Source organism: Thalassophryne amazonica, chromosome 18, assembly GCF_902500255.1.
Source record: "Thalassophryne amazonica chromosome 18, fThaAma1.1, whole genome shotgun sequence".
Lineage (NCBI taxonomy): Eukaryota > Metazoa > Chordata > Actinopteri > Batrachoidiformes > Batrachoididae > Thalassophryne > Thalassophryne amazonica.
Window position 1 is genome coordinate 4,611,803 of NC_047120.1, and position 26,068 is coordinate 4,637,870.

At 48.5% G+C, this 26,068-nt stretch overlaps 1 protein-coding gene across 1 annotated transcript in view; it reads left to right on the forward strand.

Annotated features, from left to right (window-relative positions):
- The window catches only part of plcd3b (phospholipase C, delta 3b), a 170,289-nt gene that overhangs the window by 69,739 nt on the left and 74,482 nt on the right, over positions 1–26,068 (forward strand). Inside the window, exons 4-7 of the mRNA XM_034194305.1 lie at positions 12,838–13,066; positions 15,456–15,585; positions 15,674–15,899; positions 19,671–19,872. Coding sequence (XP_034050196.1) covers positions 12,838–13,066; positions 15,456–15,585; positions 15,674–15,899; positions 19,671–19,872 — 787 coding nt within the window. The remainder of the gene's footprint in view (positions 1–12,837; positions 13,067–15,455; positions 15,586–15,673; positions 15,900–19,670; positions 19,873–26,068) is intronic.

Consider the following 26,068-nt stretch of genomic DNA (forward strand, 5'->3'; position numbering starts at 1 on the left):
CTCCAAAAATATTTGTCTTTCCATTTTCACAGCATTCATCCATGACCCAAAATACATAAGCATACCAAACGGCAAATGTCATCTGTCCTCAGTTTTTCCATTATCCAAGCTAAATGCATGCATGCACGCATAACTTTTTGTCTTTTCCACATTCTGCCACAAGCAGGTGTTTCTAATTTTAGACACAAAGAGAGATGGTGGAGGAACACATCAAACACACTGCACTTCTCACTTATGGTGCCAGCAACAAAACTAAACTAACAAAGTAACTAAACTAGCTAAACCAATTTAACTACAAAAGCACAATAAATCAATAACAACGCTGTTAAACTAACATGAACCACTATAACAACTTTTAAAACCCCAAACTGCAAACTCCTATGATGAATTGCAGCACAACATCGATTGTTTACTGGTTAGCTAAAATTGCTAATTTCTCCAAAATTATTTGTCCTATCAACTTTCCGTTTTCTCAGCATTCATCCTCGACCCAAAATACATAAGAATACCAAACGTCAAATGTCAGCTCTCCCCTGTTTCTGTGTGATCAAAGCCAATACACACACACACACACACACACACAGAGGCCACTTCGCTATTATAATATCAATAATAATAGTCTTTGCCCCTTTGGAGCTCGGACCCCTAATGATTAGATTTGTGAAAAAAATACAGTGTTAAAGCATTATTGTGTGAAATAAATACCTAAAAAGCCTATCAATGAATGTTTTTCTTGGAGAAATAGCCTGAGAAGTTTGTTTTTTAGTGGGTGGTTGTGTTGGGAAAGTGTAGGTACACGGACCCACAACAGGGGGCGCAAATGAACGGACAATGGAGGAAGTCAAATAACAACACTTTACTGTTGTGAAAGGGCACAACAAACACAACAGATTACAACAATAGACAAAAAGTCAAATCACAAAAGGTGTCGTGTGGGCAGGCTCGAAGATAGAAGACGTCTGTCCAAAGCAGAACCGGAACCACACGATTTCCTCCGCCACCAGACCCCGGGAATACTGGAGCCGCCAAGTCCCGAACTCCCAGGTGGCCACTGCCTCCACGTGTCGGACCTGGTACTGCTGGCGAGGAACAAAAAAACAATTAAATGTGGGCGCGTATGCACCCAGCAATCCACAAGGCAGGAAAACCACCTCCACCTCTCGTTGGAAAAAGAGTGCTATACAATACACAAAAGGTTACTGTCGAAAAAATCTCACAATCAGCTGAGAACGTTACCTTCCTGGTAAAGCGATATCTCGGCAAAGAGGTGGAGATGACGTCTTGCTGATATACCGATGCTGATCAGATGAGTGGTGACAGCTGTCATAGGTGATGAGTGTCAGCTGTCACCCCGGCTGCTCCTGTGAGGCGGCAGCGCCCTCTGGTGCCTGGAGCCCGCACTCCAGGCAGGGTGCCCTCTGGTGGTGGTGGGCCAGCAGTACCTCCTCTTCAGCGGCCCACACAACAGGACCCCCCCCTCAACGGGCACCTCCTGGTGCCCGACTTGGCTTGTCCGGGTGGCGGCGGTAGAAATCGGCCAGGAGGGCCAGGTCCAGGATGAAGCTCCTCTTCACCCAGGAGCGTTCTTCAGGTCCGTACCCCTCCCAGTCCACCAAATACTGGAAGCCCCGGCCCATCCTACGGACATCTAAGAGCCGGCGCACAGTCCAAGCCGGCTCGCCATCGATGATCCGGGCAGGAGGTGGTGCTGGACCCGGAGTACAGAGGGATGAGGTGTGATGGGGCTTGATCCGGGACACGTGGAAAACGGGATGGATCCGCAGTGAGGCCGGAAGCTGAAGCCTCACTGCGGCTGGACTGAGTACCTTGATGATTTTAAACGGACCGATATACCGGTCCTGCAGCTTAGGGGAGTCCACTTGAAGGGGAATGTCCTTAGTAGACAACCACACTGCCTGCCCTGGCCGGTACGTAGGGGCCGGGGTCCGCCGACGGTCTGCATGGGCCTTCGTCCTCATCCGGGCCCTCAGCAAGGCAGAACGGGCGGCACGCCACACCCGACGGCACTTCCGTAGGTGGGCCTGGACCGAGGGCACACCGACCTCTCCCTCAACCACCGGAAACAGAGGAGGTTGGTACCCCAGACATACCTCGAAAGGGGAGAGGCCGGTGGCTGACGACACCTGGCTGTTATGGGCATACTCGATCCAGGCCAGATGGGTACTCCAGGCCGCCGGGTGCGTGGCTGTCACGCAACGCAGGGCCTGCTCCATCTCCTGATTGGCCCGTTCTGCTTGCCCGTTGGTCTGGGGATGATACCCGGATGAGAGACTCACCGTGGCCCCCAGTTCCCGGCAGAAGCTCCTCCAGACGTGCGAGGAGAACTGGGGACCGCGATCGGAGACGATGTCTGTTGGGATCCCATGCAACCGGACGACGTGGTGGACCAGGAGGTCCGCTGTCTCCTGGGCCGTCGGGAGCTTCGGGAGGGCCACGAAGTGGGCCGCCTTGGAGAATCGGTCCACTATCGTGAGGATGGTGGTGTTGCCCTGGGACGGCGGGAGGCCCGTGACAAAATCCAGGCCGATGTGGGACCAGGGGCGATGGGGCACGGGCAGCGGCTGGAGCAGTCCCGAAGCCCTGCGATGGTCAGCCTTGCCCCTGGCGCAGGTGGTGCAGGCCTGGATATAATCCCGGACGTCGGCCTCTAGGGACGCCCACCAGAAGCGCTGCCGGACAACTGCCACGGTTCTTCGCACCCCTGGATGACAGAAGAGCTTAGAGCCGTGACAGAAGTCCAGAACTGCAGCCCTAGCTTCTGGTGGGACGTAGAGTCTGTTCTTCGGCCCAGTTCCGGGGTCCGGGCTTCGTGCCAGGGCCTCCCGGACGGTTCTCTCTACGTCCCAGGTAAGGGTGGCCACGATAGTGGACTCCGGGATGATGGGTTCTGGTGGATCCGACAACTCCGTTTTGACTTCATCTTCATGTACCCGGGACAAGGCATCCGATCTCTGGTTTTTGGTCCCGGGACGGTAGGTGATCCGGAAGTCAAAACGGCCGAAGAACAGTGACCAGCGGGCTTGCCTGGGGTTCAGCTGCTTGGCGGTCCTGATATACTCCAGGTTCCGGTGGTCAGTGAAAACCGTGAATGGCACGGACGTTCCCTCCAACAGATGTCTCCACTCTTCAAGAGCCTCTTTCACCGCAAGGAGTTCTCAATTGCCGACGTCATAGTTCCGTTCGGCCGGGGTCAACCTGCGGGAAAAATAGGCACACGGGTGAAGGACCTTATCGGTCTTCCCGCTCTGGGAAAGCACAGCTCCTATCCCTGAGTCCGAGGCGTCCACTTCAACCACTAACTGGCGACTAGGATCGGGCTGCACCAGAACGGGTGCAGATGAGAAGCGCCGTTTCAACTCCTTGAACGCGGCATCGCAACGATCCGACCAGGTGAAGGGGACTTTTGGTGAGGTCAGGGCTGTCAGGGGGCTAACTACCTGACTGTAGCCCTTAATGAACCTCCTGTAGAAATTTGCAAAGCCGAGGAACTGTTGAAGCTTCCTACGGTTAGTGGGTTGGGGCCTGTCTCTCACCGCCGCAACCTTGGCCGGATCAGGAGCGACGGAGTTGGGGGAGATGATAAACCCCAGGAAGGACAAAGATGTGCGGTGAAACTCACACTTCTCGCCCTTCACAAACAGCCGGTTCTCCAACAACCGCTGCAGGACCTGACGTACATGCCGGACATGAGTCTCAGGATCCGGAGAAAAGATGAGTATATTGTCTAGATATACGAAGACGAATCGGTGCAGGAAATCCCGCAAGACATCATTAACTAAAGCTTGGAACGTCGCGGGGGCGTTTGTGAGGCCGAACGGCATGACCAGGTACTCAAAGTGACCTAAGGGGGTGTTAAATGCCGTCTTCCACTCGTCTCCCTTCTGGATCCGAACCAGGTGATACGCATTTCTAAGATCTAGCTTAGTGAATATTTGGGCTCCATGCAGGGGCGTGAACACTGAATCCAACAGGGGCAACGGGTATCGATTACGAACCGTGATTTCGTTCAGTCCCCTATAATCAATGCATGGACGAAGTCCGCCGTCTTTTTTACCCACAAAAAAGAAACCTGCACCCATCGGGGAGGTGGAATTCTGGATCAACCCGGCGGCTAAAGAGTCCCGGATGTAGGTCTCCATTGATTCGCGCTCAGGTCGTGAGAGGTTGTACAGCCTGCTGGACGCGAACTCACCGCCTGGAACCAAATCAATGGCACAATCGTACGGACGGTGGGGGGGAAGGGTGAGCGCCAGATCCTTACTGAACACATCTACAAGGTCGTGGTACTCCACCGGCACCGTCCCTAGATTGGGCGGGACTCTGACCTCCTCCTTAGCCTGGGAACCGGGAGGAACCGAGGAACCTAAACATACCCAATGGCAGGTCTCGCTCCACTGAACCACTACCCCAGATGGCCAATCGATCCGGGGATTGTGTTTTAACATCCAGGGGAACCCTAAAATCACACGGGAGGTAGCAGGAGTCACAAAAATCTCGATCTCCTCCCGGTGATTTCCTGACACCACCAGAGTTACTGGTGGTGTCTTATGTGTGATTGGAGGGAGTAGGGAGCCATCTAGTGCCCGTACCTGCACAGGCGAGGTAAGCGCCACCAGAGGGAGCCCTATCTCCCTGGCCCATCTGCTGTCTAACAGATTCCCTTCAGAGCCCGTGTCCACCAGTGCTGGGGCCTTCAGGGTTAAATCCTCATAAAGGATTGTAACTGGGAGTCGTGTGGCAATGTGGGTGTGTCCCACGTGAATGTCTCGGCCCACCCCTAGCCCAGTTTCTAGGGGCAGGCGTTGGTGTTTAACCGCTCGGGGCAGTCTCTTACCTGATGCTCTATCGAGCCACAAACAAAACACGCTCCGCGGGCCAGCCTCCTCTGTCTATCTGGTGCCCTAAATGTGGCCCTGCTCGTGTCCATAGCTTCGTCAGCAGGGGGAGCTGTAACCACACGGAGCGTAGGGGCCGTGGAGCGTGGGGAGGGCGGAACGCGGTCGGAACCGGAAGGGAGAGGGACGGCGCGTGCCCGGCCACGCCCTTCGTCTCGTTCCCGACGGCGTTCTTCTAACCGATTTGTCTAATCGTATAACGAGATCAATAAGCCCATCTAAATCCCGCGGTTCGTCCTTAGCCACCAGGTGCTCCTTTAGAACCAATGACAGTCCGTTTACAAAGGCGGCGCGGAGGGCAGTGCTATTCCAGCCGGACCTCGCAGCCGCGATGCGGAAGTCGACTGCGTAGGCAGCTGCGCTCCGGAACCCCTGTCTCATTGACAGCAGCACGGCTGAAGCGGTCTCTCCTCTATTTGGGTGATCGAACACTGTTCTGAACTCCCTCACAAACCCCTCATATGTCTGAAGGAGCCGTGAATTCTGCTCCCAGAGCGCTGTAGCCCAAGCACGTGCCTCACCGCGAAGCAGGTTTATTACATAAGCTATCTTGCTGGCATCAGTCGCATACATGACAGGACGTTGTGCGAAGACGAGCGAACACTGCATAAGGAAGTCCGCGCACGTCTCCACACAACCTCCGTACGGCTCTGGAGGGCTTATGTATGCTTCCGGGGAAGGTGGGAGGGGTCGTTGAACGACCTGTGGAACGTCACTGTTACGCACAGGGTCGACAGGAGGGAGAGCCGCAGCGGCGCCCTGAGGGCACGCTTCCACCTGCGCGGCGAGAGCCTCTACCCTGCGGTTAAGGAGGACGTTCTGCTCGGTCATTAAATCCAACCGAGCCGTGAAAGCGGTGAGGATCCGCTGCAACTCACCGATCATTCCTCCTGCGGACGCCTGTGCGCCCTGTTCTTCCATTGGCCGTTCAACAGCCGGTTGACGCCCCTCGGGATCCATGACGATGGCCGAGATATCCTGTTGGGAAAGTGTAGGTACACGGACCCACAACAGGGGGCGCAAATGAACGGACAATGGAGGAAGTCAAATAACAACACTTTACTGTTGTGAAAGGGCACAACAAACACAACAGATTACAACAATAGACAAAAAGTCAAATCACAAAAGGTGTCGTGTGGGCAGGCTCGAAGCTAGAAGACGTCTGTCCAAAGCAGAACCGGAACCACACGATTTCCTCCGCCACCAGACCCCGGGAATACTGGAGCCGCCAAGTCCCGAACTCCCAGGTGGCCACTGCCTCCGCGTGTCGGACCTTGTACTGCTGGCGAGGAACAAAAAAACAATTAAATGTGGGTGCGTATGCACCCAGCAATCCACAAGGCAGGAAAACCACCTCCACCTCTCGTTGGAAAAAGAGTCTGCTATACAATACACAAAAGGTTACTGTCGAAAAAATCTCACAATCAGCTGAGAACGTTACCTTCCTGGTAAAGCGATATCTCGGCAAAGAGGTGGAGATGACGTCTTGCTGATATACCGATGCTGATCAGATGAGTGGTGACAGCTGTCATAGGTGATGAATGTCAGCTGTCACCCCGGCTGCTCCTGTGAGGCGGCAGCGCCCTCTGGTGCCTGGAGCCCGCACTCCAGGCAGGGTGCCCTCTGGTGGTGGTGGGCCAGCAGTACCTCCTCTTCAGCGGCCCACACAACAGGTTGGTGGGGATTTGCCGGTCCACCCTTTCTCAAGAATGGTCAGGGAAACACTGCAATAATCAGTGGATCACACAGCAAGCAGACAAACAGTGATAAAATACAAAACACTTAATTATGATTTCCATAAATACAGTGTGTCTGGAAAGTATTCACAGCACGTCCCCTTTTTCCACATTTTGTTAAGTGACAGCCTTATTCCAAAATGGAGTAAATTAATTTTTCTCCTCAAACTTCTCCTCACAACATAAGCCATGTGCCTTTTACTAAGGACTGGTTTCCGTCTGGTCACTCCTTAGTAAAAGGAGGCCTGACTGGTGGATTGCTGCAGAAATGGTTGTCCTTCTGGAAGGTTCTCCTCTCTCCACAGAGGAATACTGGAGCTCTGACAGAGTGACTATCAGGTTCTTGGTCACCTCCCTGACTAATGGGGCTTTTACACCTGCAGCGTCAGCCGCGGCAGAAGCGTCACAGATCGGTCTAAAAAGCATTATTTTCAATGAGACGCTTTGCGTTTTTGATGCATTGCCGCTTGTCTTCAAGCTGCTGCGGTCAAAGTTCAACCCAATCCAATTTTTGCTGCTGTCCACTGTGACGTAGCTTCGCGCTGTCCAATAGAAACAAGGCATCAGGCCAAAACATGGAAGACTGCAGTGCAGAAACCACTGATCTGTATAAAACACTGTGTTATATACAGATCAGTGGCAGAAACATGTCACAGAACTGCTCATTTATACACAGCAGTTTTCTGATGAAAATGCTTGCATATTTTTTTGTACCTCAAAATTAAAGTAGACCTGCATTGAAATAAATGTGGTCAGATCTCAGAAAGAAATAGCTGATATGTATTTATAAGACCCTTATGAATGCAGTAAAGTAAATCTGTAAGCCCAAATTTGTAATTCAGCGGAGAAATCTTCATTTAAAAATGACAAATTTGCAGCTAAAATTTGGCCCTCAGCGAAAACTGTTTGTACATCCAGGTCATTGCAGTGACGTCCGGCAGAAGACGGAGCGCTCACGCCTTCAGTCCGATCCCCCATTGAAATTGATTTTATCTGTTAGTAATGTTACTGTTATACACATCCTGGTTTCAGCATCCAAAAGTAAGCTGCAATGAATGTGACATACAGCTCTGCATGCTCAGATCAGCGGCGACATCGACAGCGGGTGACGTTCTTCCCTGACGCCTCGCTCTCTGCCTCCGCTGCACTTACTGAGTCTGCGTGCTTGGCCACTCACATCGCCTCTGTGTCTGCTGCGCAGCCGGCACCACCTCCCTGTCTACTGAATGGAGGTGCAGCCAACTTGGCACAAGTCCAGAGACTACGCTCGCTGTTTTGATGCGGAGCGGCCTGTGACACCTGTTGCTGCAAGGATAGACTTCTTGCAGCAAAATCCGCAGCGCTGCACGTCTCGGTAATGGGAGCCGCAGAGCTCCGTGGCCGCTGAGAGAGGTTTATATCTTTTTAATGACTTGGATTCTTTGCGGGTCCCGCCTCCGTACCCCGTGACGGTAACACCGGAGGCGAAAGACAGTAGATTTTCAATGCAACACCACTCAATCAAACGGGTGTATGAAAAAGTCCCCCAAAATAATTTTCAAGCACAAATAAAAGAAATGTGTACTCATCAAACGTGCCGCAAGACAATATGAAGTTTTAAAAAAGTAGATCCTTCCGTATAAGACGTAAATCCACAAATTACAGTTGGCGCGCGCAATGCATGCTGGGAGAGGGTCTTCTCCCTGACGTCTCGGTAGCGTCCCGGATGTGATGACAGTTTTGCGGAGGGCTAAATTTTAGCTGTAAATCTGTCATTTTTAAATGAAGATTTCTTCGTTGAATGACAGATCTGGGCTTGCAGATTTACTTTACTACATTCAGAAGGATCTTATGTGTAAATATAAGTCATTTTTGGTCCAAAGATCTGACTGCATTTATTTCAATGCAGGTCTCCTTTAATTTCTGATTAGGTAAAAAACTGTTTCTTACATTAGAACACTTGTAATTAAAATAGTAAAATAAATAAATAAATAAATAAAAGATTCTTTAGAAACCTTTCTTCAGCTATAAATTCAAACCATAACTTACCTGTTATTTCAGATTAGATGATTTCTTGTTTAACATAAGGAACCTTGGACATTTTTTTAGACATATAAAATAGCATGGAAATGTGTACATTTTTAAGACTGGCAGATTATTCCTATCTCATTTCAACCAGTATAACAGGCACTATAAATAAATACAAATGTTTATTATAAATGCAACAGGAGATAATTTAACAATGACTGTGGTGTGATTGTAAATTATGTGACATAAATCTTATGATGAAATCATTTTTTTAAATTGAGTCATTTCAACATGCAATTACATCAGAATATGTGATTTCCTTTAATGTTGTGATCAGGACAGAGTCATTCCTAAAATATGAATTTGACTAGTGATTGTGAATGTTTTAAAATTGTGCAGAAAAGGGACAGAGCTTCTACCCGTGCAAATGTCTTTTCAATAAACTTTGATTTCATGGACATTTTTAATGATCCATTCATTTAATGTTAAAACATAAAATGACTCAGATTTTTAAAAAATAATAAAACAGTTGCTGTTTAAAGAGCCTTTGCTTTATTTAGAAGCAGGTGTTGGTTTGCTGGTTTCTCAGGACATTTAACCAGATGGTCTTTTCTGCAGCTTTGACCTCTGGTGGAGTTGTTTAAGACACTTTTGTCCCATTTTGAAGAGCAGAGGTTTTCTTCCAACTGGACTTCATGGTGTTCAGCTCATCACTGGAAGTTTTTGAAGTGTGTCTGAATTTAGGTTGCCTGCACAGCAAATATTCCTGATTGGGACAAATAAAAAATAAAAAGAAATACATATAAAGAAACACTAAACAGTTAAAAAAAAAAAAAAAAACAGGAAAATCCACAAAAACGCCCGCCGGGAAAAAAAACACTCAGACAAAAGCACTAAAAAAAAACCCTAAGTTATTTAATCAATCAATTCAATCAATTTTATTTATATAGCGCCAAATCACAACAAACAGTTGCCCCAAGGCGCTTTATATTGTAAGGCAAGGCCATACAATAATTACGTAAAAACCCCAACGGTCAAAACGACCCCCTGTGAGCAAGCACTTGGCGACAGTGGGAAGGAAAAACTCCCTTTTAACAGGAAGAAACCTCCAGCAGAACCAGGCTCAGGGAGGGGCAGTCTTCTGCTGGGACTGGTTGGGGCTGAGGGAGAGAACCAGGAAAAAGACATGCTGTGGAAGAGGAGCAGAGATCGATCACTAATGATTAAATGCAGAGTGGTGCATACAGAGCAAAAAGAGAAAGAAACAGTGCATCATGGGAACCCCCCAGCAGTCTAAGTCTATAGCAGCATAACTAAGGGATGGTTCAGGGTCACCTGATCCAGCCCTAACTATAAGCTTTAGCAAAAAAAAAAGGAAAGTTTTAAGCCTAATCTTAAAAGTAGAGAGGGTGTCTGTCTCCCTGATCTGAATTGGGAGCTGGTTCCACAGGAGAGGAGCCTGAAAGTTGAGCTTTGTGTGGTCTCAGAAGTAACAGAAAAGCTGTAGCTTTATTTGGTAATTAAAGTGTTCACTCAGCTCAACTGTGCTAAAAGGCTAAGCTAACATTAGCCGAGCATTAAACTTTCAGCAGTACCATCCCGTTTTATTTTTAAATTATTCTCACCTCAAGTAAGCTGCAGGACTGAGCTTCACTGGTCAATCTGGGTGTTTGTATATATTCAAAAGTGAGGAATTTTGGATTGCGTCGGTCTGCTGCATCATCCCGGCTCGGCTTTCTGTGTTTCTCTGCACCGGAATGAGGCCTCAACTCCTGCTGCTCTGTGTGGCTCTGCACGCTGTCACGGTTTGATTGATACCCCACCAAGTCATCAGTGCAGCCAGCTCTCGGAAGAGTCCTGGTGGATCTGAGCTTCTTCCATTTACAGATGATGGAGGCCACTGTGCTCATTGGGACCTTCAAAGCAGCAGAAATGTTTCTGTCCCCTTCCCCAGATAAGGGCCTCGAGACTCTCTTGTCTCAGAGGTCTACAAACAATTCCTTTGACTTCATGCTTGGATTGTGCTCTGACATGCACTGTCAACTGTGGGACAGGTGTGTGCATTTCCAAATCATGTCCAATCAACTGAATTTACCCCAAATGGACTCCAATTAAGCTGTAGAAACATCTCAAGGATGATCAGTGGAAACAGGATGCACCTGCACCTGAGCTCAATTTGGAGCTCAGGTGCTCCAAAGACTGAATACTTATGTACATGTGATTTCTTCTTTTATATCCATTTATCTATGTGTGTGTGTGTGTGTGTGTGTGTGTGTGTGTGTGTGTGTGTGTGTGTGTGTGTGTGTGTGTGTGTGTGTGTGTGTGTGTGTGTGTGTGTGTTTTGGTTTTGCTTCCATTTTGTATGAGATGAACTCAAAGATCTAAAACTTTTTCCACATACACAATATCACCATTTCCCTCAAATATTGTTCACAAACCAGGCTAAATCTGTGATAGTGAGCACTTCTCCTTTGCTGAGATAATCCATCCCACCTCACAGGTGTGCCATATCAAGATGCTGATTAGACACCATGATTAGTGCACAGGTGTGCCTTAGACTGTCCACAATAAAAGGCCACTCTGAAAGGTGCAGTTTTATCACACAGCACAATGCCACAGATGTCGCAAGATTTGAGGGAGCGTGCAATTGGCATGCTGACAGCAGGAATGTCAACCAGAGCTGTTGCTCGTGTATTGAATGTTCATTTCTCTACCATGAGCCGTCTCCACAGGCGTTTCAGAGAATTTGGCAGTACATCCAACCAGCCTCACAACCGCAGACCACGTGTAACCACACCAGCCCAGGACCTCCACATCCAGCATGTTCACCTCCAAGATCGTCTGAGACCAGCCACTCGGACAGCTGCTGAAACAATCGGTTTGCATAACCAAAGAATTTCTGCACAAACTGTCAGAAACCGTCTCAGGGAAGCTCATCTGCATGCTCGTCGTCCTCATCGGGGTCTCGACCTGACTCCAGTTGGTCGTCGTAACCGACTTGAGTGGGCAAATGCTCACATTCACTGGCATTTGGCACGTTGGAGAGGTGTTCTCTTCACAGATGATGCGAAGGAGATGTGTTGCACTGCATGAGGCAAATGGTGGTCACACCAGATACTGACTGGTATCCCCCCCAATAAAACAAAACTGCACCTTTCAGAGTGGCCTTTTATTGTGGGCAGTCTAAGGCACACCTGTGCACTAATCATGGTGTCTAATCAGCATCTTGATATGGCACACCTGTGAGGTGGGATGGATTATCTCAGCAAAGTAGAAGTGCTCACTATCACAGATTTCGACTGGTTTGTGAACAATATTTGAGGGAAATGGTGATATTGTGTATGTGGAAAAAGTTTTAGATCTTTGAGTTCATCTCATACAAAATGGGAGCAAAACCAAAAGTGTTGCGTTTATATTTTTGTTGAGTATATATATATATATATATATATATATATATATATATATATATATATATATATATATATATATATATATATATAAATTTGCAAAAATGAAAACTTTTTTCACATTGTCATTGTGGGGAACTGTGTGTAGAATTTTGTGGTAAAATTTTTTAATTTTGCCAATTTTCGAATAAGGCTATCCAGCATTTTTGTGAATATTGGTATCAGCCATTTCCAGCGGCTGATATGACATTCATTTTTCTCAGCGCTGGAACTCACTGGTCACCACGTTCTGCCTTCATGCGATCACCATTTATTGACTTTAGTGTTCCACGCTGTGTGCTGCTGTGAGAGAGCGTCTCTCTGCTACTCATCTGAAAGCAGCGTCTCTCTGTTGAGTTTCAGTTCAGAGTCGCAGAAAGAAGAAACCTTATCTGAATCCTTCATTGAATAATCCAGAGCTCCTCCCGTGTCCATAGCTGCTGTTACATTCAGAAATTAATGGTTTACGATCATAAACAGTGATCTTCATACTGTCTGCAATGAAACAGAAGATAAATTAGGAATCACTACATTTGCATTTTCATACAGTCCCAGATATTTCTGTTTTGGGGTTGTAACATGTGGTGCGTTATATATTTGCTCGTCTTCCAATCAAGAAAATGAATCACAATGTACTTTCTGTGTTTTTTTTTTTAATTATGAGAAGTTATTTCGATAATGTCTTCTTCATCCTTTCTTTCGTTTCTCCCTCTCTTGCTGTCTCACACTCAGTCTCTGTATTGGAGGTGGAATGTGTTCGTGAGGGTTGCCAGTCAGAGGTGTTGCGGCGGATGGTTGGTTCGGTGCCCAACGACCGATGTTTGACAGTCATTTTCAAAGGACCCCGCAAAAGCCTGGATCTCCTCTGTCAGAGCAAGGAGGAGGCTCAGTGCTGGGCTCGTGGCATCCGCACCCTACAGGAGAGGGTGGCAAACATGACCCACAAAGAAAAACTTGACCAATATCCTTAAATGGATGACAATTGTAGGTGTTAACCCTCTGGGGTCTGGGGGCACTTTTTTGGACAGTTCACTCGCCTGGCATAAATGTTTTTTTTATTGCTGTTAACAGCTCTCCCTGCATCCCACAATCAAGTTTTATGTCTCTTTTTTTCAGGACAACCTGTGCTTTCAGAATATATATATGTTTTCGTTGTGTTTTATAAGTGTAATAAAGGTTTACAGTCAAAAATAGGCAAGGAAAAAAATAAAGTGAAAAATAATTTTCCACACACATTTATTCAAAACACAGAGCAAACTATAATAAACAACTGTTTTGACACTTTATAAAGGTAATTTGAGGTCTTGTGTGAAAGACTGTACAACAAAAAGGTTCAAACAATAAACACAAATGCACATTTTGAACAATATATACAAAATCTATGCATTTTGTTGTCTGTTGATATGGTAAACAGTGCTTTACGCAGAGAAAGCAACAGAGTTATCCTGTTATGTGTCGGACGCAGCCCGGAGAACCGACCAGCGTTTGAAGGACCCAGTATAAAATAAGCAGAGCACGGTACAAAGGATAACAGAATTTAATAAACATAACAGTGATGTGATAAATATACAAACAAATAAGTGCGCGGTCTGGCGTGGCGGATTTGATTTGATTTCCTAGCAGCACAAAAGGGTCCGGAGCCAGAACCAGTTCGGACCCAAGGACCCCGCCGACACCCCCCAGGTGGCCGCGACAAACCGAGTCTGTGAAAGAAGAAATCATTATGTGAGTCCACACTCCACACACAGAGAGACCGCTCAAAGGTGCACAAACAGCAAACACTTCCTGGCTTAATCACTAATCAGCTTCCCACCCTGCAGGCATGGAACACCCCGTTCACAAAACTCCACTGCAGTGGAAGCTGATTAAACGACTACATACAGCTCAATATAATAAGGTGTGAGGGACACCACATTTACTGACTGTATAAATGTTAGTCACAAAATCTAACGTACCTCAGGAAGTGTGCTGACGAGCGTGAGACCTCACCCCCTCCTCTTTCACAGACCATGCATCAAACCTGGACGTTCTCTGCATCCACTGATGATAAGATGGCTCTCGAGACGACGATCTCACCCGTCTGGTCACAAGGTCGAGTCTCTGGCAAATACACACTGTGTACTCCAGACTTAAATGCCACCATGCTCCAATCCGTGCAGATGCACCACAGCTGTGAGTCCTGACGAGCTGCACGTGATCAGCCTCAGGTGATCAGGGTGAGGTCCTGACAAATCAGCCACACAGTCACTCAGTCCTAAACGCGCGCCACCTGGAAGGAAAAACAAGAGACAGCACAGAAGACAGAAACAAAAGGCAGCCAGGCCCCCCCAGCCATACAACATATCCAGTAACATTCACATGCGAACTAGTGGAGCAATCCTGATACTTACACACTCTTTGTTTGAGCATGTGAGATTGTCATCAGAGGCCGAAGATGGTTGGCTCAAAAGTCCGCAGAGTTAACTTTTCAGCAAAAAAAGTAAGTTTCTGTCTCATATCATTAAAACGTTATTTGTAATTTAGTAAAGCTTAGCCGTCGTATATGATGGCATCGGCCCCAGAGGGTTAATACAGAATGCAATGCAAAAGTACCCTCGGCTGTATGAGCATGTAATCAACGTGACAGTTTGACCACTTAATATAGGTCCAGGTTAGCCATCTTTGAACTTGTCCAAGGTCTGTGTCCCAAGAATGCTCCCTGGCAGTAACAGGACTGGACCTATGTTGAACACAGACAGTTGGACGGACAGAAGGACAGACGGATGGACACAAAGTCTTCACAATACCTGATGGCCATACTTTGGCCTTGAGTAAAACTGTGATTCAGACTTGTGTGCTGTACACACACAGTGTTTGAGGCATTTTGTTTTTCAATCATATACAGTCAGGACATTTGAGACCTTTGCAAACCAGTGCAGTACTCTGCGTGGGAGGTTAGTGGATCTTCTTTTCCAGGGTAGAGTGATGCATTAATGTTTCATATCAAGTCATGAATCAATTACTCAGCAATTGTAAGGATTATGTAATGTGTTGCTCTTGAAATCTGCCTTTGTGCCTCATGATGAAAAATGAATGGACGTGAAGAAGTCTTTGGTTGTGAGTCTGCAGTGATGGTGTAACATGTACTTGACACTGAACTATGTGACTTGCATTTTATCACTCAACAGCTGCAGATAAAGTATCTCATCCTGTAATCCTTATGTCAGACGTGACTGTATATATTTAAGGGGCAAACACAGCGGCTGGTGTTCGTCATCACTGGAACATGAGGCTCCAGGACGTCTCTAGAGCTACAATTACTATTTACTGGTGGCACTGTTTGTGCACATGCTTCCTTGACCACATGTCACCTGGATTCATGCTTTCCTGAGTCGGGCCGACCAGAATCATGATGATAAGATGAGCTACAATGAGGTTCAGACTCTGCTGCAGATGATCAACATTGACCTGAGCGACCAGTACGCCCGCAGCCTCTTTCAGGTGTCCACACATGCTGGATTTAAGATATTTATGGAACACTGTTACGACACAAGCTGTTCTGATCTGTATCTCACTGTACTTCTGACAGAAATGTGACCAGTCTGCTGATGGTCGCCTGGATCATGGGGAGATTGAGGTCTTCTGCAGGGAGTTGTTGAGAAGGCCAGAGCTGGACGCTGTGTTTATCCGCTACTCTTCAAATGGCTGTGTGCTTTCCACTGTGGATCTGAGAGACTTCCTGCAGGACCAGGGAGAGGATGCCTCACTCATCCATGCCCAAAGCCTCATACTCACCTATGAACTCAATGAGTGGGGTACGGTGCAAAGTAGCACAATACTGTAACCTATCAAACATCATCGGGTATTTGTCGTATGGCCTTATTTGTTGGAAAACTGCGTGGATTTGATCACACTGCACCACACAGTCAAGAAACTGTTTTGCTTTCCTAAGAATGACGTCCAGTGTGACTACATTCCTCTGCTATAGGTGCCACAAATCAACAGTTAAGAGGGAAAACAATGGCGGACGTTATAAGTAATGTTGAAAATGTCACATTAGGTACAGCTGTGCAATTCTGCCTTGCAGGTTATAATATGACATGAATTACATGAATGAACACTGGTAACATGGAGGTGATCAAAATAAATATGTGCATGTTTCCATCACCATCCATAAAGAAACTTTAAAATGACTGGTTATTAGTGCAGTCTCGTTTCAGGGCGGGCGCTAAAGGTGCATTTACACATAAGCAAGACGCGTTACGAATGTCATTTTTCTGTCATTTGTGACACATTCCTGTCATTCTTAACGTGACAACGCATCTGAATAGGTTTCTTAATAGTGCGTGTTGGTGCGTGATATTCTTGACATTCGTGGAGCATGTTTTTGCCTGTCAAAAAATCTTCCACGAATGTCACACACCACCCTCATTTCGTCTCATGTCGTGGAGGTTGCAGCTGAGTGTGTTGATCCGTTTTGATGAGTAGTGATCCTTAATAGAACGTGACAACTTTTGTAGTGGTTCCTGTGATGGTTCTTGGAGCCCAAACTGTCACACGTTATTACGAAGTGACACGAAAACTGTCAAGTTTTGTCACGACTTGAACGCGGCGTCACATTTCACTGCGCACCACGATGAATCAGTTTTCTGTCATGTGCGCATAATTAAACTCGGCTCCACATTCAGTTTGATGCAGGATGCCGAAGAGGAACAGTGACGCAAAGTCAACCAAGTGTCGTTCCACAGTTCCTGCTGAAGCTCCTGCAGGTGTTCCACCTGCTGTTGTAACCGATGAGCGGGTGAACGAGTCTGAGCAACCAGAGGAGCGAGAGGAGACTCACGTGCAGCCAGACATCTCTGCACCTCCTCCAGTCCGGTGGAGGAAGAAGCGCACGCACAATTAAACCCTGCTGCACAGCAATCAGTTTGATTGCTGTCTATTGTGTCTATGTTTGGGAAAACGCGTGAGACCAGAGCCACATGAAGCCACACATCTGACTCTGTCCATCTCCTCCTCTCTGCACCACTCCATGGCACAGAGCTCAACTACGCATGCAGTCACAAAGTTCTTCTGAAAAGCTGGAGCGATCTGAATTCGGTTGGATGAATATGGGTGTGTGTAGAGACAATTCACCTCGTTCACAACGTGACAGAACTTAACGATGCGCTGTTACGTGCAATAGCACGCAACAATGCGGAACATTATTCGTAATGGTTCCTGATAATTCTCCAGCAACACATGCCATTAATCGTAACGTGTGGTAACAGGTTGCAGCAGTTCCTGAGGACACCTGACGCCTCTGCACCGAATCATCACATTCGTGATCAGCGGCCAAGAATGTGTACTTCGTGGCATTCGTGACTTGTCGTCATTATGTGTAAACGTAGCATAAAGGGGTAAAATATGACGCATATGATGTAATTTTTTTTACTTCCCTTGGAAAAAAATCTGCATTTTCTCTGAGATTTTGGGCAAATAACACACAAAGTGAAAATGCATAGAAAAAGTGACGATGCGATGGAAAGTGGACATGTGTTGTGGTTTGTTTATGACTCGGAGCTCAAACGTGTCAAGGTGGTTTTGAGGCAAGAGAACGGTGCTACTGCAGTTAGCTGTGTAGGCTAACACTTACTGACACGACGTCTCCCACTCGCTTCGTCTTCCCTTCTCCACTGGGAACCGAGAAAAAAAAACACGACTTTTCATTGATTGCAGCCGAAAACAAAACAGTCCACCATTTTTCCGTACAACAGGAGCTGCTATCCCATAAGTGGTCAAATCCTGCGATATCAAGCAGGGTTCAAACGAGACAGCGGTGTCCTATACAGTCAGCTGCTGACCTTTAGCAGTGTCAGCCTCCACTGAGTCGTTACACGTCCGTTGTCGCTGTTCTTCTGTTTACAGCAGCAACTCATTGACAACCGACGTGTAACGTATCAGTTTATTTTGCCAAAATGTGTTCATCTGGAATTTCAGGTTGCTACCCAGGTAATGATTTTGTTAAATAATTTAACTCTGCAGTTATAAAGCTACATATTTTGCACATGATTACTGCAGCATTGAAAACAGTCTGCAGAAACAAGCTTCAAACGCCTCCTGTTTCAATAAATTGGCTGAAAGAATTTGGAAGTTGTCCACTGCAAAGTGCCTGCAACATTAATCAGACTCTGAAAGCACTGAAGGAATATTAAGAAAAAGAAGAACATGTAATGTTGCATGGTTGGGTTCTTCATGCAGTGTTACATAAACTCCTCACATGCCCTGTTTAGAGATGAGCAGTTTTTTTCCCTGTGAGATATAACTGCCGCAGTGTCATTATTTTTTTAATCACACTGTGGTGACAAGGTCAGTTTATGGTCCATTGGGGTAACTGTGTTGTACTGTACTGCAACATTGTTTTTGTTTTACTGCACATATTCACACCTTAAGTATTTGTGGGCTGGTTCACTCTGAATCTGAGTGGATGTGTGTCCCGTCATAATTTATGTGCACCAAACTGTAGATAAACAGTGAAAGTGCCCTTCTATGTACTACACACTGAGCACAGCATTGAGACTAATAGTCCAAGAGCCTGGGGCCATTTATCTGCATGAAATGACAGAACATTCCATTGGTATTTCTGAAAGGGGTAAACCATGGGACATTCAAAACAGTACTGCTTGCATGGCACAGCCGGGGCGTTTAGCTAGAATGAACCCTTTTCTGTCATTTTGCCGGATATAGACAAAAAAGTGGGGTAGGGCAACTTAAAAATTGAATAACTCTCTTAATAATAGAGCTATATCAGAGATCTATGTATCAAATGTGTGTCTTGGTGTGCTCTATCTGATCCAATTATGAAATATACAAATTAACCCTTTTTCTAGGACAGTAGGGGTCAAAAGGTCATGTGACAGCCACTGAGCTCAAAATTTGACCACTATTCCTATCCAAACCTAATTTGGTCAGAAAGACAACAAAGGTTTTTATAAGAATGGACATGTTTTATTAGATAAGACATCAGGTCAGTTTTTAAAATAATTTTTGAACCAGTTCCTTTACGTTTAGGGTACCCCACAGCACTGCAGATAATGTGCATTTTCAGGATTCAGCCCTAATAACTCTCAAAAGTTACATTTTTCGCTACCAGATGGCTCTTCCCTACAAACTCACATATGCGGTGGAAATCTTTGCATAGCAATTAAAAAAGTTATCTTTTCAGAAATCAGGATATGAAATATGCAAATTAATCCTTTCCTGGGTCACTAAGGTTCTAAGGGTCCAACAGTCCCATGAAATTCAAGGAACTCAAAATTCTATTGAAATTCTATTGAGCCTAGTTTGGTGGGGGAGCAGAACGACTTCCTAGGAAATGGATGTTTTACATTAGATTATAGGTTAGTGCAAAGGGTTAATTCTGTCTAAACATCCCAGCTGTGCCACGCAAGCAGCTGTGTTTTGAATGTCCCATGGGACACCCCTTTCAGAAATACCAATGGAAGGTTGTGTCATTTCATACAGATAAATGGCCCCTGGCTCTTGGACCATAACATACACTCTGCTGATTTGTTTTGCTTTACTAATATGTCTTTTGCCCAGTACAGCCCAGAAGAACCAGTTCATGACACCCAATGGTTTCACCATGTACATGCTGTCCAAGGAGAACTGTGTGTTTGACCCCGACCATACCAGGGTTTACCAAAACATGACGTACTCACTGGCTCACTACTTCATCTCCTCCTCTCACAACACCTACCTCACCAAGGACCAGCTGACTGGAGAGAGCAGCACGGAGCCGTACATCCGGTAAGAATCAATAAGCCATGATACATTTACACTTTGCAATTGTTCAAGTTGTGAAAGCTGTATAATCAGAATGGTCTCAGATATCACATGGATGTTCTATCTAAGAGATTAAACAAAGAATTTTACTGGCCTTAATCCCTATGGGCTACATCATCAACATGTAATAATTTTATCCACATTAGTTTTATACTGAGATTCCAGGCATTATGAAGGTTTTTTGTGAAGGGTGTAACCAGTGTTGCTCAAAGTTCCAGCAGACTTAACTCATGCAGTTTCTTGCTGCCCAGTAAGTGCTGCAGGCACCATTTTACAGATATCATCCTTGCACTGTACTTTTGCTGGATTGTCAGTGTGGACACACTGAGAGACAGTGTTTCCTGGATGTGCTATTTGATTGAAAGACTGACTGACAGATCAGCAGTACATGAACCTGTTACACTGTTGGTTTAGTACAGGAGTCCCCAATATGTCAATAGCGATCGAGCGGTCGATCATGAAGGTATTGTGGGTAAATTGCATGGCATTAAAACTGGCCCAAGCCCACTTTCAACATTTGATGCTGCGAGCTGTTCACCCGCCGTTCTGTGCAGCAGCTCAGAGTTTAAAAACAATTGCTGTCGTCTGTCGCTAAGCTTTACAAAGACATTTTTACACTTTTTTAAACACTTTCTGCTGCTCTGTGAGTGTCCTCGCTGTGGTTAAACTAAAAACAGCTGAAGACCCGTGACGCATTAACAACAAATGTTTACAGTCACCCCCCCCCCCCCCCCGCCTAAAATCTCTTTCTGAAGATGGCATGACGTAAAAAGCACTGATAAAACCTTCTTACCTGTCAATCAGGTTGTGCTTTTAGCATAAAAACACACGTAATCCATTGTTCCTGCTCAGGCGGCAAACCCAGTCCAGTTTCACATTGTTTTTTTCGTGCTCCCATCACAAAAATTTGAATAATTTTGTGACTTTTTTTTTAAACTCACTATTACTAACTCTACTCCTACCCCCAACCCTAACCTTAACCATAACCCAACCCTACTCCTTCCCCCAACCCTAACCCTAAACACCCTAACCCTAAACACCCTGACCCCCCCCTTCACTTCTAATTTCATGCAGCCATCACAGAATGTATTAGAATGAATTTGTGCTGCCGTGACACCCCCTTTTCTACTTTTTTTTACTAATAGCCCAATTTCATAGCCTTAAGAGTGTGCATATCATGAATGCTTTGTTGGGAAAGTGTAGTGACACGGACCCACAACAGGGGGCGTAAATGAACGGACAATAGAAGGAGTTAAATTAGAACACTTTACTGTTGTGAATGCCACAACCAAACACAGCAGATTACAGAATGGATACAAGTCAATCAATAAAGGTGTCGTGTGGGCAGGCTCGACGATAGGAGACGCCCGTCTGGAGACGAACCGGAACCACACGATTTCCACCGCCACCGAACCCGAGGGATACTGGAGCCACCAAGTCCCGAAGTCCCCAGGTGGCCACCGTCTCGGCGTGTCGGATCTGGTACTGCTGGCAGAAAACAAGGACAGTCAAGTGTGGGTGTGTGTACACCCAGTAACAACAGTGGTGGGAATTCCACCTCCACCTCTCACTCAATATTCTGTAGAGTACCGCAGTGATTCCTCAGGGGAAAAGAGTGCCGTCCTGCACTCACTCAGCCTCCACAGAAAGAGGGACCGGTACTCCTGCAAACACTCACAATATACAGATATATTGCAAAACACGAACGTCTGAGTCTATTACCTCTCAATGAAGTTTATATCTCGGCGATGTGGTGGAGGTGTCTTCCTGCTTTTATTCCAGATGTGATGTAGATGATCAGTGACAGCTGTCATGGTTGATGGGTGACAGCTGTCACCTCGGCTGTTCCTGGAGGCGGCAGCGCCCTCTCGTGCCTGAAGCCCGCACTTCAGGCAGGGCGCCCTCTGGTGGTGGGCCAGCAGTACCTCCTCTTCTGGCGGCCCACACAACAGGACCCCCCCCCCTGGTGGCGATGGTAGAAATCGGCCAGGAGGGCCGGGTCCAGGATGAAGCTCCTCTTCACCCAGGAGCGTTCTTCAGGTCCATACCCTTCCCAGTCCACCAAATATTGAAAGCCCCGGCCCATTCGACGGACGTCCAAGAGCCGGCGTACTGTCCAAGCCAGCTCCCCGTCGATAATACAGGCAGGAGGCGGCGCCGGACCGGGTGCACAGAGGGGTGAGGTGTGATGTGGTTTTACCCTGGAGACGTGAAAGACCGGATGGATCCGCAGTGAGGCCGGGAGTCGGAGCCTCACTGCAGTAGGGCTGAGGACCTTGAGGATGGTGAACGGTCCGATGTAGCGGTCTTTCAATTTTGGCGACTCGACCTGGAGTGGTATGTCCTTGGTTGATAGCCATACCTCCTGCCCGAGCTGGTATGCAGGGGCCGGGGACCGCTGACGGTCTGCATGGGCTTTTGCCCTCGGTCCGGGCCCTCAACAAGGCCAAACGGGCGGTGCGCCACACCCGACGGCATCTCCGCAGGTGGGCCTGGACCGAGGGCACACCGACCTCTCCCTCCACCACAGGAAACAAAGGGGGTTGGTACCCCAGACACACCTCAAACAGGGAGAGGCCGGTGACAGAGGACACTTGGCTGTTATGCGCGTACTTGATCCAGGCCAGATGTTCACTCCAAGCCGTCGGGTGTGCGGAGGTAGTACAACGAAGGGCTTGCTCCAACTCTTGATTGGCCCGTTCGGCCTGTCCGTTAGTTTGAGGGTGATACCCAGACGAGAGGCTCACGGTGGCCCCCAGTTCCCGGCAGAAACTTCTCCACACCTGCGAGGAGAACTGGGGGCCGCGATCCGAAACGATGTCTGTAGGTATCCCATGCAGCCGGACAACATGGTGGACCAGGAGATCCGCCGTCTCCTGGGCCGATGGGAGCTTGGGAGGGCCACGAAGTGGGCCGCCTTGGAGAATCGGTCCACTATCGTGAGAATGGTGGTGTGTCCCCGGGACGGTGGGAGGCCCGTGACAAAATCCAGACCGATGTGGGACCAGGGGCGATGAGGCACAGGAAGTGGCTGCAGGAGTCCCTGTGCCTTCTGGTGGTCCGCCTTGCCCCTGGCGCAGGTGGTGCAGGCCTGGATGTAAGCCCAGACGTCAGTCTCCAGGGACACCCACCAGAAGTGCTGCCGGACCACTGCCACGGTCCTACGCACCCCTGGGTGGCAGGAGAGTTTGGACCCGTGACAGAAGTCCAGGACGGCAGCTCTGGCCTCTGGTGGGACGTACAGTCTGTTTTTCGGTCCTGTTCCGGGATCCGGGTTCCGTGCCAGGGCCTCCCGGACGGTCTTCTCCACGTCCCAGGTTAGGGTAGCCACGATAGTGGACTCCGGTAAGATGGGTTCCGGTGGATCCGACAGCTCGGTCTTGACTTCTTGTTCGTGCACCCGGGACAGAGCATCCGACCTCTGGTTTTTGGTCCCGGGGCGGTAGGTGATCCGGAAGTCAAAACGGCCGAAAAACAGTGACCAGCGGGCTTGCCTGGGGTTCAGTCGCTTGGCGGTCCTGATATACTCCAGGTTCCGGTGGTCAGTAAAAACCGTGAAAGGCACTGACGCTCCCTCCAGCAGGTGTCTCCACTCCTCAAGAGCCTCTTTCACCGCAAGGAGCTCTCGATTGCCCACGTCATAGTTCCGCTCTGCTGGGGTCAACCTGCGGGAAAAATAGGCACACGGGTGAAGAACCTTATCGGTCTCTCCGCTCTGGGATAGCACGGCTCCTATCCCTGAGTCAGAGGCGTCCACTTCAACCACAAACTGGCGACTAGGATCGGGCTGCACCAAGACAGGTGCAGTCGAGAAGCGCTGTTTCAACTCCCTGAACGCGGCATCGCACCGATCCGACCAGGTGAAGGGAACTTTTGGTGAGGTCAGGGCTGTCAGGGGGCTAACTACCTGACTATACCCCTTAATGAACCTCCTGTAAAAATTTGTGAAGCCGAGGAACTGTTGAAGCTTCCTACGGCTAGTGGGTTGGGGCCAGTCTCTCACCGCTGCGACCTTGGCCGGATCCGGAGCGACGGAGTTGGAGGAGATGATAAACCCCAGGAAGGACAAAGAGGTGCGGTGAAACTCACACTTCTCGCCCTTCACAAACAGCCGGTTCTCCAACAACCGCTGCAGGACCTGACGTACATGCCGTACATGGGTCTCAGGATCCGGAGAAAAGATGAGTATATCGTCCAGATATACGAAGACGAATCGGTGCAGGAAGTCCCGCAAGAAGTCATTAACCAAAGCTTGGAACGTCGCGGGGGCGTTTGTGAGGCCGAACGGCATGACCAGGTACTCAAAATGACCTAACGGGGTGTTGAATGCCGTCTTCCATTCGTCTCCCTTCCGGATCCGAACTAGGTGGTATGCGTTCCTAAGATCCAACTTTGTGAAGATTTTGGCTCCATGCAGGGGGGTGAACACCGAATCCAACAAAGGCAACGGGTATCGGTTGCGAACCGTGATCTCGTTCAGCCCCCGGTAATCAATGCATGGACGAAGACCGCCATCTTTTTTGCCCACAAAAAAGAAACCTGCTCCCATCGGAGAGGTGGAGTTACGGATCAGCCCGGCAGCTAAGGAGTCCCGGATGTAGGTCTCCATCGATTCATGCTCAGGTCGGGAGAGGTTGTACAGCCTGCTGGATGGGAACTCCACGCCTGGCAACAAATCGATGGCACAATCGTACGGACGGTGCGGGGGAAGGGTGAGTACCCGATCCTTGCTAAAAACGTCCGCAAGATCGTGGTACTCAACCGGCACCGCCGACAGATTGGGGGGAACTTTGACCTGCTCCTTAGCCTGGGAACCGGGAGGAACCGAGGATCCCAAACACTCCCGATGGCAGGTCTCGCTCCACTGTACCACCACCCCGGACGGCCAATCAATCCGGGGATTGTGTTTTAGCATCCAGGGGAACCCCAGAATCACACGGGAGGTAGAAGGAGTCACAAAAAACTCAATCTCCTCCCTATGATTCCCTGACACTACCAGAGTTACTGGTAGTGTCCTGTGTGTGATTAAAGGGAGGAGGGTGCCATCTAGTGCTCGCACCTGCAATGGTGAAGGAAGCGCCACCAGAGGGAGCCCTACCTCCCTGGCCCATCTGCTGTCTAGCAGATTCCCTTCTGACCCTGTGTCTACCAGTGCTGGGGCCTGAAGGGTTAAATCCCCGCTAAGGATTGTAACTGGGAGCCGTGTGGAAATATGTGTGTGTCCCACGTGAATTTCTTGGCCCACCCTAATCCCAGTTTCTAGGGGCGGGCGTTGGTGTTTAACCGTTCGGGGCAATTACTCAATTGGTGCTCCATTGAGCCACAAACCAAACACGCCCCGCGGGGAAGCCTCCTCTGTCTATTCGGTGGTCTGAATGTGGCCCTGCTCGTGTCCATAGCTTCATCAGCAGGGGGAGCTGTCGCCCCACGGGACGTAGAGGCCAGGGAGCGTGGGAAGGGCGGACCTTTTTCGGACCCGGAAGGAAGAGGGACGGCGCGCGCCCGGCCACGCCCTTCGTCTCGTTCCCGACGGCGTTCTTCCAACCGATTGTCTAACCGTATAACAAGATCGATAAGCCCATCTGATTCCCGCGGTTCATCCTTGGCCACCAGGTGCTCCTTCAAGACCGATGACAGTCCGTTTACGAAGGCGGCGCGGAGCGCAGCGTTATTCCAGCCGGACCTCGCAGCCGCGATGCGGAAGTCGACTGCATAAGCGGCTGCGCTCCGGCGTCCCTGTCTCATTGACAGCAGCACAGTTGAAGCGGTCTCTCCCCTGTTAGGGTGATCAAACACTGTTCTGAACTCCCTCACAAACCCAGTGTACGTGTGAAGGAGCCGTGAATTTTGCTCCCAAAGCGCCGTAGCCCAAGCGCGTGCCTCTCCCCGAAGCAAAGTAATCACATAAGCTATTTTGCTAGCGTCTAACGCGTACATGACGGGACGTTGTGCGAAGACGAGCGAACACTGCATGAGAAAGTCCGCGCACGTCTCCACACAACCTCCGTACGGCTCTGGAGGGCTTATGTATGCTTCAGGGGATGGTGGGAGGGGTTGTTGAACCACCACTGGAACATTCATATCCTGCACAGGGTCGGCAGGAGGAGGAGCTGCAGCAGCGCCCTGAGCGCTTGCCACCACCTGCGCGGAGAGCGCCTCC